At 35.4% G+C, this 14020-nt stretch overlaps 1 protein-coding gene across 1 annotated transcript; it reads right to left on the bottom strand.

The window, feature by feature from the left end:
* Positions 1-8977: 8977 nt before the first annotated feature.
* Positions 8978-9787, bottom strand: LOC131048516 (uncharacterized). The gene has a single exon (XM_057982483.2). It carries the CDS (start codon positions 9727-9729, stop codon positions 9160-9162), a length of 570 nt encoding a protein of 189 aa, XP_057838466.1. The 5' UTR covers positions 9730-9787; the 3' UTR covers positions 8978-9159.
* Between the last annotated feature and the right edge of the window lie 4233 nt (positions 9788-14020).

Below are 14020 nucleotides of genomic sequence, written 5' to 3'. Positions count from 1 at the left end.
GTTCAACTATACTCTATTCTTGTCCTTTTCCGATTTCAGTTTGTGCTTCTACATCTGCTTTTGCTTCTACTTGTGCTTCTACCGGTTTACCAATGTTTTGCTGAGAGTCAACAGTGTTGACCGGTGACTCAGAGATCTCAATGTTTGTAGCTTCAGTTTTCTTTTTTTCAATATTCTCAGAAGATTTATCTATAATTACATTGATATCCTAAGTGTCCACATTCATGGTAAACAGAATGTTTGACTCCGATCAATATTCTCAATGTTCACTTCCTTTGTTTTCTCTTCCTCATGTTCAACCTGTGCCTCAACTTGTTCTTTAACCTTTTCCTTTGCTTGTTCCTCAACTTGTTTCTCAACATGTTTCTCAGCCACTACTGGTGGTGTGTCTTTAGCCGATGGGGTAAGGTTATCCTTGATAGTCAAGTTAGGAATACCACCAACTTTGTTCTTAACCTTATCACTTTTTTGATATACTTTAGTGAAAGATTTCTCTATTTTTTGTCTATCCTTCTCTTCCTTCTTCTCCCTTTCCACAAAGAATATATCCCATTTATCAGTCATTTCATCGGTAATTTCTTTGACTCTGCCTGCTATGAAGCTAACCTGTTGGTGACCACTAGCAAAAACTGACTGGTTGGCTTCTACAATCAATTCATCAATCTCTTGTCGGGAATTGATAGGGTGAACTGCCAACAATGCTTCAACTTTTAATTTCTTGTCAAGTTCCATTATAGACATTCTTTTTGCCTCAAGTCTCAGATAAAGATCATTAGGCAAATCATCAACGACCTCAATTAAAACTTTCTTGTAAATATAAAGATGTCGAATGATACTTTCCTCAATTGTTCCCTTATCAGAATATTTGAAAGTATGATAACAATTGCTGATATTGCTAAGGTTTCCATCCTAGGTAATTTCATCTATAAGTTCTTCCGGGGATAGAATATTTGATACCTTAGGTGTTAGTTTCTTTGCTGTAAGTTTATTTCTCTGAATGCTAGGCTTTCTCATAGCTTGTTGTTTCTTCCTTAGTGTTCTTGTCCTCTTTGGAGAAGGAGTAGGTGTCGGTGAAGGTTTCCTTTTCTTTCTTTCAACTCTTTTAAATTCAGCTGATTTATCACTTTCTGTCTCAGAAGAAGTAACAACCGAGGAAACATGAGCTACCAGTTGTTGTTTGGTTTTACTTTCCTTCATGATCTCAAAAATACCACTCATCTGTTCAAGTCCCATCAATCCTTTCTTAACATCTACTACAAACTTTGAAGCATCTTTCATTTATTTTTCTCTTTTCTTCCTCTCCTTCATCATGGATACATCACTCTCAATTGTTTCAGCTGTGCCAAATATATTCTCAGTCAGTTCCCTTGGTGCATCAAGAAGTATCCTTGCATAAGACTCAAGAATGTTCAAATATACTTCATAGCCCATCTCTATTATCCAAATGGTTCGAGTAACAACCTCCATCCGTGTCTCATCTCTCTTCATTACAAAACATATGTTTGTCATATTTGTCCACAATGCTTTGAGGAATCCTTTCCCTTGCCTTCATCTTAGTTCGAAAGTTTTTGAAATGATATTTTACCAGCTTGTCACCATTAGCACCTATGTCGGTAATTGCTTCCATAATCTATCTTCCAACAAGGATGTCATAAGCAAAGTCCTTGTGACCAATGTCAGGAATCTCCTTTGTGAAATAAAGCATTAGGCATACAAGTAAGTTACCAAATCCGAAGGTTCCTTTCTTATCACCCTTGATCTTCCCCAAATTGTCTAGCAGTTCATCCTTTAGCCAATCACAAATGTCAATCTTTGCACCGTTCTTTACCATTTCATATGCACTATGTATACACAGAATAGAAACAAAATTTAACCTATTTGTATGAGAAACTCTGTAACCAATCACCATACTCACATATTTCACATTCTCATCAGTGATATCACTAACCCTAAGGGATCTACTATCAAATGTAGCGCTGGTTAGGTTCATAACCCCCTTGTTTGGGATCTTCGTCTTCTTGTCAGGCCTAGTACTGGTAGAGAGTAAACCAGTGACCACCTTGATTGCCTCCTTAGTAATTTTGAAAACAAAATCTAACCACATAAATTCGCCATGAACCCTGTTAAGTACAAGATGAACTATCTCATCTAGAAATTGAGGAATGTTCAAAATATCAACAAATCCTAAATCCTCAACAATCTTATGCTCTGGCTTGATTAAACCTTGTTTATCAGCTATAACATTCTGGTATATGTTTTTCAAATCATCAGACCCTAAATTCTCTATGTTGCAATGAATATATATCCTCAGATCTTCAGCAAAAGCAACTCCCTTCGAAATTTTAGAAAAGGCACCAATGGAATCATCTTGCATAGCAATCTCAGGAATGATCTTAAAAATGGGTCTAGGACGCTTAACATTCTCTACCACAATAGGGTTTGCAATGAATTCTGCAACAAAAGATGAAGTAGCCATGATACTAAAATAAATACCTTTTCTACAAGTGAAATCCTCTAAAATGCCCTGAAAATGTTTTAGTTGCTTCGCCTCTCGAATGCCTTCTCTCTCTTCACGCTCTTCATAAATTTTAATGCTTTGTGATTAGACATGTGGGATTTCTGTGCTTTATAACCAAAAAGTTTGCCAACAATCGCATTAAATGCTTCCGGTTAAGTGAAAACTTAACATGTCTGCTGGTAAAGAAGAAATATAACTTTTTACCATCAACCGAGGGTAAAATGCATGATTTTCAATTTGTTGCCTTACCCTTAAGGATTATTCCTCAGTTAGATGAAGTACCTCCTGCCTGTGCAGGACTACCCTGTTCTGCTGGTGCAGAGACAAATTCATCACTACTTTGATCTCTCTTCCTAACCCATTGTTTAGAAAATTCTTGCTTGATTTCAATCACCTTTTCTTTGCCTTGGTTATTGGATCCTTTATTGTTTGCCGGTGAATTCTTGCTTCTACAAAATTTTGCAATATGCCTAATCTTGTTACATGCATAGCAAGTTACATTATTTCTCTGAATTGCCTTTCCATAACCTTGATCGATTTGAGTTCTGCATTGATTAGCTAAATGTCCAAATCTACCACAAACATAGCATTTCACATTCATTCTGCAATTGTCTGAGTTGTGACCATTTTTATTGCATTTGGAACATTGACATGTGGGTGAGTTTGTATTCTGATTATTCCTAAATCTGCACCGATTTGCTCTATGACCAAATTTGTTGCAATTAAAACATTTCCCATTAAATTTATAAGTATTAGGTTGCCTTATCGGTTTGTTGTAATCATGATTGCTTGCAGTCCCAGAGCTTTCTCCAGGTTCAAATCCAAGTCCAATTGTTTCTCCATCAGGTTTCTGACTTTTCAGTATATCATCAAGATTATCTGAACTTATCTTGAATTTGTCTTTGTATTCATTTACAGTGACCAACTCACTTTCCAAAGTGCTAACTTGTCTCAAAAGTTCCTCTTTGTCATGTTGCATGTTAATCAAATCAATTTTAAGCATATCATTTTCATAACTAAGCCTTTGAGATTCATCTGATCTTTCATTTAGTCTTCTAGCCAAATCTTCTTCATTCTTCTTCCTATCTTCAATATCTTTGCATAGTCCCATGGTTAAATCTTGCATCTCATTCTTCATGTTACTGTTCTATTGTCTCAATTTCTCTGCAATATCTCTAAGAGTTTCTTTTTCTTCATCATCTTGATTTTGCAATTGCACATGTAATTCTTTTATCTTATTCTTTGTTATAACCAAGTTATCTTGAAGTGCTTTGATAAATTCCCAAGCAGTTCTGAGTTCATCTTCTAGTCTGATATTCTTCAATTTTTCTGCATCAAAATCTTCAAGAACTCCTTCCAATTGTTGTCTCAAACTTTTCATCGGGTCAAAATCTTCCTCAAGTTGTTAGGATTCTATAAATAGAGAACTAGGCTCTAATACCAATTGTTAGATACTTGATCCCTCCCAAAGACACTGAGAGTGGGGGATGAATCAGTGTCTAATCAGTAAACAAAAGATTTAAACTTGTTTGCAACAAGTGAAGTTCTCACTTGATCCTTCAATTTATTAATGAATCTTCCTCTTATCTCTTGAAGTTCTCACTTGATCCTTCAATTTATTAATGAATCTTCAGCTACATTTAGGTTTCTCTTCAAGGAACTGACCTTATTTCTTGTTGCATCAAGATCCTCAAGTGCCACACAAAGTTGTCTCTGTTGGCATTTGCATGAAGATTGCATTAATGAAATGTTATGTTGTCATTGATGTCAATTAACCGGTAATGATGTTGTTATAATGTTGTTTTGTAACCGGTAGGAAGAGCTAGTGAAGGGAACTGCAATTGGTAGGTGAGTTTATGGAGGAAACCAGTATTGCTAAGAAGAAGTGAGATCAACCGGTAAACCCTACCTGTTGATATGATAAACCTTAACCGATGAAGTTTGGTGAATTAGTTGTATTGGTTTATGATCTGATGATGAGAGGTAATGATTATGACATGTATGCATGTTGTATCAGAAGAGTTTCAAATGTTTTTTCACACATTGAGATAACAATTTTTAGCTTGGGAATGAGTAAGTATATTGCATGTAATTCAAACCATGTGATGAGTTAGAGAGTTTGATGAAGCAATGATCAAGGAGAATTCGAGGCTATCTTGAATAATGTGCAAAGATTATTATGTAATCCAACGGTCATACTTGAACCAATGTTTTTGTAATCTCTATGAGAGAATTAGGTTTGTGTTGTGTTACCAACCTATTGATTTTTTTATAAGGTTGATGAGTTGTTTTGTTTTAGAGTTGGTAATTTGTAGTTGAGAGTGAGAATGTGGTTGCCAAACCGGATGATGTATCTGCAGTTTGTGTAAAGTCATATAGGAGCATGAAAAGGATCTGAATGAGCAAGTGTAGTTCTATTCAAACAGATCAACAAACCCCTGTTGTTTTCTAACAATTACAGTAGTTAAAATCCCCTAACTGGGTAAGCTCTAACAAGCTTAGTGTTATTCAAATCCTCTAACCAAGTGGTCTTTTAGCTTGGATTTCAAATCCTCTACCGAGGTTACTCCTCACAGGGCATTGCTTCTAATAGGGCATTATAGTCAATCCCTTAACCGGGTGGTCCCTAACAGGATCTGTTCTTAACATGACTTATTGTAAAGCTTTAACAGGCTTGGCTCTTAACAGGATGAACTTCAGAAGAGTTCAGAATACTTGTGGGTATTCATCCCCACCGTGGTTTTTCCCATTTGGGTTTCCACGTCAAAAATATTATTTCAAGTGGTGAATGTTTTTGTGGTTATGTTTACTATGGTTGAATTGCCTAACTGCTAAATCCACTTTAATATATTATGTTAACTGACAACAATCTGAAATGAGGTTTTACTTATGTCAGTAAAGTATTTGGATGTTTGTGAGCTTCAAGTTGTTTTACTGTTAGTATGTTATAATAGCTAACCGGTTTAACTTGATAATGATATTGCATTTGTAGTTCAGTGGTTTAACTTGTCAATTTAGAGTTTTCTTTGAGAGGTTGATTTTGAGATTGGTAAAAGTTTATATTAGTTTTCTATCTACTGATTCACCCCCCCTCTCAATAGTTGATCGTATCCTTATTCTTTCATCATACCATCGGTCTCTCCAAATCGAAATCCATTGATTCAATCTTCGAGACCTTCCTCAAGCGGTTAGGCTTCCTTAGAGGAACTAGGATCTGATACCAATTGTTGGAATCAAGGAACACTGGGAGGGGGGGGTGAACCAGTGTTCTACCAGTTATTAAATTTTTTGACTTAACCTTAAACCTCCGAAAGCATAAGCATGAAACTAAAATGCAAAAACACAAAACAATCAACCACAAAATCATAACACTAGGAGTTTTACGTGGAAACCCAAATGGGAAAAACCATGGTGGGATTTGAACCCACAATATTATTCCACTATGGCTAGTAGCAAAACAATATTACAAAAGGGAACGGACTTTGCATTCAGGCACGAACTCCAAACTAGCATCTAATAATGCTTGGATGACTTCTGGTTAAATGCAAAACTCTGACTATATCTCCTCTGCAACCATGCTTTGTTTTTTGTCTCAGTCAGCTACCGAATCAAGAATATGCATGTGAAACTGGGCCAAAATGGATTCTCGATCACTACTCGCTCATATTACTGCATACCATATACATCAAAAATATCTTCTGCACCGATCATATATCCGCAATCACAAAATAAATAATTATCAAGTCAGCCTGTAGTGTAATGTGTAATCATGAGTCGGCTTGAACCGGATCATCAAAAACATATGTGGATCGCCCAAATAATGATAAAATAATTTCTATGTCAGCACTATCATCCCAAGAACAAATCTGTCCAGTGCAATCATCAGAAAGCTTCTGGACCAAAATTGCTCTGTTAACATAAATTATGGGAGCCAGATTACCGGTTACTGGACCACAATAGCTTTTGGTTATCAAAATCCATGATTATCTGATAGGATTTATAAGGAGATTTTCCATCAATGACAACCCTAAACCATTAATCAAGCATTGATATCCACCGGATGAGTGTCAATTGCCAACATCAACCATACTTGTAACAAGCTAGAGGTCTAGACTATGAAGTGGTGGGAGGGAGTTGGCAAACATGTGGCAATATCCATTTGAAGGAGCAAGACCAATTTAAAGAGCCAACATGTGGTAGTTTATGATTTTAAATTGCATTGGGAAGAAAATGATTTGGAGAAATCTGCATGATTAATGCACGTGGATAGAGTACACTGCCATTTTCTGTACACACAACAATGTGACACATTGTCAAGGGGAGTATTGAAGGTGACATGGGAGAAGTGAATTAATGAATATGAGCTGGCTAAGAAGGGTGTCCTTGGAATGAGGGCATATTTATTAGCAATTGGGTGATGGGACAAGGCGAGACGTGGCTTTTTAAATCGAGAAATAGGCACGAGATGGAATACTATAGGTGAGGTTGGTGTAAAAAATTTTAGAAGATGATAGAAGGCAGAGAGTTAAAAACACGGGTTGCATCCATGGAAGTGAACTTTTCACCCCACTGGACATAAAGTAGCAATTGACCTTCTTTGGAAAAGTCTTAGAAAAGATACTTGGGCGCATTTTTAAATTTGAGGACCCCTTGTTTCTACAAATCATGGAAACTTTGCTAAGGGAGGAGTACCTGTCATAATAATTCTGATATTGCACAAATGTGGATATAATTTCAATGATGGTGGCATGGGGTTTGATGTTCGAGATTAAGGAAGAAGAGGTCTGGGTGGCCAAAGCATGTGTTCCAAACCACTCTCTGTGTGGTTTGACTTCAATGATGGCAAGGGTGGTAGTGGGTCGTGGGTTGCGGCATCCATTTGGAGAGGGATTGATGTCAGAAGGAAGTGAGGTGGAATTCAGACCTTTCGTGTTGTGACAAGATGGTGTGGACAGATAGCCAAGGACAAAAGAGGCATGCCTGGGGTGAGAAAACCTAAAGGATTGCCTTTGGGAGAAGGAGGTGGAGATGAGAAAGGCGTGGGAGGCAAAGAAGAAGGATGAGGCTAATAAGACAAATTTCTCTCCAGAGGATTACTAGATAAACGGACTTGGCAAGAAGAAAATGAAATTTTAAATGTCTATTGTCTTTTTGTTTTTGAAGTTTGTAGGTGTTAAAACTTTTCTAGTATATGTTCTATCGATAGTGACATGACATTTTTTTTGGGGAATGGGGATAGGACTATTTCATAGGTTTGATCCTGTGCGTAGGCAGATTTAGAAAGCAAGGGAAAATAGGTTTTCTCCAAAATCTTACAGATAGCTTCTCGAGGTTAATCCCTATTTTTTATTTTCTTAGAAATGTATATTTTTACTTTAAACATTAATATAATATAAACTATTATTGATAGATAATAATAATATAGTCTATGCGTTTTTCTTTTCTAAAAAGTTTAATAAAAATATAAAAAATAATAATTTAGTATTAATTGCAATATCATAATATAATAATGATTTAATACTAATTACAATATTATAATATAATAACTTTTTAAGTAGAATAATGAACATATATGATATATGTTCACATGTTTTACATAATTATTTTAAAATATAGGTATGCTAGTATTTATTACAACATTATAATATAATAATGATTTAATGTTAATTATAATATAATAATCTATAATATTTTTTTAAGTGGAATAATGGAGAAATATGATATCTTTCACTGTACTTTACCTATATTCCTAGATATGCTACTTATTATATTATCATATCATTATATTTTTATTTTATATTTGTTCTTATCGTTATCTTTTTAGAAAAAATAGATGTTATGTAGGACAATTTCAATTCTCTATAATTAATAATATTATTTCTAATTTAATATTATACTACCATTTTATTCTCTCTATATAATACAAATAGTATAAAATTAAAGTAATAATAATAAAATGATTCTTTTTTTTTTTCATATATTTAAGTGTCACAAACATATCAAATTAAATGCTATGTATTTATTATGATAATTTTTATTTTTTTAAAGATGTTTTTTCTTATGTAAATCTAAACTATAAAATTGAAATAATCATTACCAAATTTGTCTTTCTTCTTTATTGATCAATAAATTATATATTAAAAAATAAAAAAATTTAAAAGATGTTTTCTTTTATGTAAATTAAGATTGAAGTAATCATACCAAACTATTTTTTCCCACTTTTAAAGAAAATTTCTAACATAAATAGTTAAACGTTTGATGGTAAAATTCTTCCATTTAAAATTTATAATTCTCTCTTAAGATCAACATTGTTAAATATATATGAAAAGGGCATGAAACTTCATCCCGAGGATTAGCTATAGCTAAAAATACCACAAGTCTTCTGGAAAAGTGGCAAAAAAAAAAACCACAAAAATTAACTGTTCGAACCGGATCGTTAAGAAATGCCAATAAAACACATGAAAAATCCAATCTTCTTGACGAACAACGGTTAAAATCCGCAGAAGATGGAATGCAGGGATGAACTTCCATTAAAGGAAAAAACCGAATCTTTACAAAAGAAGATGCAAAACATAAATATTTAGACAAATTTCATACACCCGCCTTCGACAGGGATTCAAAAATAACCCAAAATTCTTTCCCTACCATGAATTTCCTACAATAGAAACTTCTGTAATCGTCTCCAACGCGGGCTTCCAAGATCTGCAGACACTCAGTCTACGAATCGTAGGAACATCCTCCACCTCCACCACTGTTTTCACACAGATATCATCCTCTTTCCCGTTCCCGCGTTTCGAACCCGCGACCGCCTGCTTCCCCTGTTTTCGCTCAACAACAGGAAGCGGGCACATGTAAGTCAAAACGGGAAGAATTCTGGAATGCCCTTTAGGGTTCCGTCTGGTCCCAGAATTCTTAAAACTACTATTTTTCTGGAAGAGAAGAAGAGATGCCACGTCAGATGCGGTGAGAGCAGAGTTGAGCTTATGCATGGGAAGCATCAAGTACAGCTGGCCCATCTGGAGCTCCTCATCAGCTACCAGCGCAGCAGCCCGCTTTCCGGCCTTTACACAGCTGGCATGGCTGACAAATTGCTGAGAATTCTCCAGCATGAGTTCTGCAGCTTTTACAGACCTTTTGAATTCCTGAACACTGCCATTCTGTAATATAACTTTCACAGTCTGTGAAGAAACGCAGGACATATAATTGCCCATTGGATAATTGAAATCTCAAAGAGGGGCCAAAAGGCTTATGAAGGGGAGTTTTTTTGTGAATGATGGAATGGCCCAACCAGAAAGAATGGAATGATTCCAATGATTAGACTTGCATCTTACAGCACGCAAACTGTGGAGAATCAATCTATCAATCGCTTTTTTTCTCCTTTTTTCTTTACACGACCATGAGATAAGATTGTTAACGTCTAGTGGTTTATGATTTGGACGAAGAGATGGCTTTGTTTTGCTTCCGGGTAAGGTAAACATATTTTATAAAACGGCTGGCATTGTTATTATTGTTATTATTGCCTTGCTATGCACGTAATGCAACGACTAGTCGAACAAATTATTGGGCATAAATTGCTTTCTAAGATAGCTTCATTATTGTATTTAGCGTGGGTGTGGTAACTTGAATGAATCATTGGTTTTATCTTATTCGTTAATAGGTCAAGGAGGGCTTACCTATAGAACCAAAAACATTATAGCGGTTGTTATGAACCAACATCGACTCACTTGGCCCTTTCTTGGTTTTCATTATCATTATTAATATTTTTTTATTGGGTGGAGTTATCAAAGGTAACTTTTTAAGATTCAAGGAGGCAAAAAGGGAATTATTTTAGCTTTTTATATTATTGATTTCGATGATAGAGTATTATATCTATTTTTTTAAAGAATAGTTCTTGTATAGAAATCGTTAAAATATTGTATATTTAGTTCATATGTCACTATTAGCTTTATACTATTAGATAAAGTATATTTTTATTCAAATGTCTCAACTATACCAATGCAAGATACTTTCTCTTTTTTGGTCTAGTCTCTTTCAACTAAATGTTTCACACCAAAGATGATGTGATTTAGACATTAATTGGGCTATGAACAATGTTGCTCTTCAAAGGATATTTGATTGTATATATAGATCTTTTGGTGATGATCATGTATATGGGGTTAAAACTTATCAAGATAAATTTAATAGGTCTTGTATCGAAATTGTTAAAGTATGATTTGGTTCAAATATCAAGTTATAAGCTTCATAATATTAAGTAAAGTATTTCTTTGACTCAATCGCCTCAACTATACCAGTGCAGCATACCTTCTCCCCCCTTCTTTTCTTGGCTCCTTCTAGCTACTTGTTTTGCACTAAAGATGATATGATTTAGTCCTTAATTGGACTATATGACCATCTTTGATGCTTGACTCTATATAGGACTTTTGTTGATGATCACATATGGGATTAAATTCATAAAAGTAAGATTTCCTCTTTCTCCCAAGAAAACACATTTTTTGACAAAAAAATTGCAACATTTATCAATAACATATATAGCTTTATTTATTTGCTACTTTTTGGACATGCATTCAAGATGAAGATCCATTTGTTAATCCATTTGATATATTTTTTATCCAAGTCTTCTTTCTCCCATTCATAACTTCTTTGACAACACCTCCATCTATTTAAATTTTTATATTTTCTAAGAGATGAAACTATTAATTTTACTTTCAGATTAACAATAAACTCAGAAAATAGATGTTTGTTGTTAGGGTTTTCAATTTATTAAGTGGTAGAGAGAAAACAACCAACCATATGAAAGAGACAAGACAACATTACCCTGGGAAAAGCTCCTAGGAGGAAAAACCCAACAAGAAGAGATCCTCAGATTTGATTATAAATTATGCAATATTCTGATTACAACACTTATCTCTGATTATTGTCCAAACAACAAGTTGCCAAGGTGATGAAGGATGATGCCCTACCTGTAGATGACCAAGAAACCAATCAACAGAAGATGACTTCAACAGGCCGAAGCAGAACTATAACCAAATGTCCTTGGAGTTTGCCAAAGAGCTGATTCGCCAAGTGTAGGAGAGCAGATCGCTTAAGAGAAGAGCATATCGCATTTGCTGGTGATGTGTGAATGAATTTCGTACTTCATCTTGAAGTTGTCATATATATATATCTTCCTCTTTTGGCGGTAGACATCTAGGTCGGCTTGCAATAATTAATATTATTTTATTAATTACTTTTCCTACGTTTGGTGTATGGGTCCAACCCTATCCCTTAGGACGTTTCATTTGGGTGAGAGACACATAATGTGGCATGAGAGAGGGCCCCAACCCTAAAGGGCACATGTTACCCTTTGAAGAGATAAAAGGGCCCTGCCCTTAAGGGCGGATTCCAATGTTGCCTTAGACAATTGGAATCCGCTCTTACCCTAATTAAAACTAACACTCCCTCTTAATTAGGGAGAAGAGAATATAATCAGAATATCACTATCTTCCATCTTGCACACAAGCAAAGAATGGATTACATAATTAGAACATAGTAGACTTCCATCTTGCACACAAGCATAGACTGGAACCACCTTACATTGCCCGCAAAGGGTGGCGAGGATATTTTCTACCATCTTACATTACTTGCAGAAGATGGTAACAATTTCTCTTCTCCCTGAGAAGACTACCACCTTACATTGCTCGCAGAGGGTGGTTGATGCAACACAATGCATCACTAAGGTTGAGACTCCCTCTCAACCAAGGTTACATTTTCTAAAATGCCAAGCCTGTCTCTAAAGTACACAAACTTCACCTTGGATAGAGGCTTGGTAAGGATATCTGCAATCTGATCATCGGTACTGACATACGTCAGCTGAATAGCGCCTCTTTGCACCATATCTCGAATGAAGTGATAATGAGTTTCCAAGTGTTTTGACCTGTCACGGAACACTGGATTGACAGACATCTTTATGCAACTTTGATTATCACAATGAATGACTGTGGGTTTCCAAGGTTGTCCAAACAACCCAACGAGAAGTTTACGAAGCCATACTGCTTCCCTAGAAGCAACACTTGCTGCAATTTACTCAGCTTCAACTCTACTTAGTGCCATTGAGGACTGTTTTCTGCAAGCCCAAGAAATCACTACAGATCCTAAGTTGAAGCAAATGCCTGAAGTACTTTTCCTATCTTTTACACTTCCTGCCCAATCTGCATCTGAGTAACCTTCCAAGGTTATTGAAGATTTCATTGGATACTTCAGCCCAAAGCCAACTGTGCCTTGCAAGTATCTCAGGATGTGTTTGGCTGCAACAAGGTGAACATGTTTAGGCATGCTCATGAACTGGCTGAGAGTATTCACTACATAGCATATATCTGGTCTAGTGTTAACTAGATACATCAATGATCCAATCAACTGCTTGTACTCAGATGGATCTACAAAATTAGAGTTAGTTGCAGAAACACTCAACTTCTTTAAGTTAGATTCCATAGGAGTAGACATAGGTTTACAATCCATCATTCTAAATCTTTTCAGAATATTAATAGTATAATTTCCTTGACTTAAGAAAATTTTGTTAGGTCTTTGCCATACTTCTAGACCTAGAAAATAATGCATTAGTCCTAAAACCTTCATTTCAAATTCTGAAGCTATTTTTTTCTTACATCTAATAATGAGTTCATCTTTACCAATAAGAAATAAATCATCCACATATAGAACCAAAATTAGCATTTCATCATTAGATACTTTAAAGTAAATGTTAGAATCAACATCATTCTTACAAAACCCTAAGCTTACCAAGTACTTATCAATTCTTTCATACCAGTCTCGAGGGGCCTCTTTGAGGCCATATAGTATTTTCTTTAATATGCAAACATGATTTTCTCTTTCATGAATATCATAACCCTCAGGTTGTTCAATATAGACTTCTTCCTCAATGACTCCATTAAGGAAGGCAGTCTTAACATCCATTTGATGCAACTTCAAACTTTTAGCTGCAACAATGGCTATTATAGTTCTAATAGAAGTATATCTAGCAACATGAGCAAATATTTATTCATAATCTATGCCTTCCTTTTGAGAAAAACCACGAGCTACAAATCTAGCTTTATATTTATCAATACTACCATCAACATTATATTTAATTTTAAATAACCATTTAGAGGAAACAACAGACTTACCTTTCAGTCTAGGCACAATATCCCATACATCATTCTTGATGATTGACTGATATTCTTCATCCATGGATAACTTCCAGGCATGATGGTTCAAGGCTTCTTCAACATTGCATGGCTCAGACTCAATGAGATTGCTTATCAATGCAACGTAGTTGGAGAATACTTGAGGTCTCTTGCTTTCTCTGAAGGTACCACTGGGGTCTGCAAATCTTTTAGCTTCTTGAATGGTGTTTCTCACCCAAAGTGGCCTCTTTTTGCTAACAACAATGGCACTAGGTACACCCATAGGATTCATAGGCTCAGGTGGGTTATCATGCACTTCTTGAGGTGGAGGCACAACAAACTCCCT

Source organism: Cryptomeria japonica, chromosome 2, assembly GCF_030272615.1.
Source record: "Cryptomeria japonica chromosome 2, Sugi_1.0, whole genome shotgun sequence".
Classification (NCBI taxonomy): Eukaryota; Viridiplantae; Streptophyta; class Pinopsida; order Cupressales; family Cupressaceae; genus Cryptomeria; species Cryptomeria japonica.
Note: the sequence above shows the minus strand (reverse complement) of the source record. Positions and strands in the feature narration are given on the sequence as shown.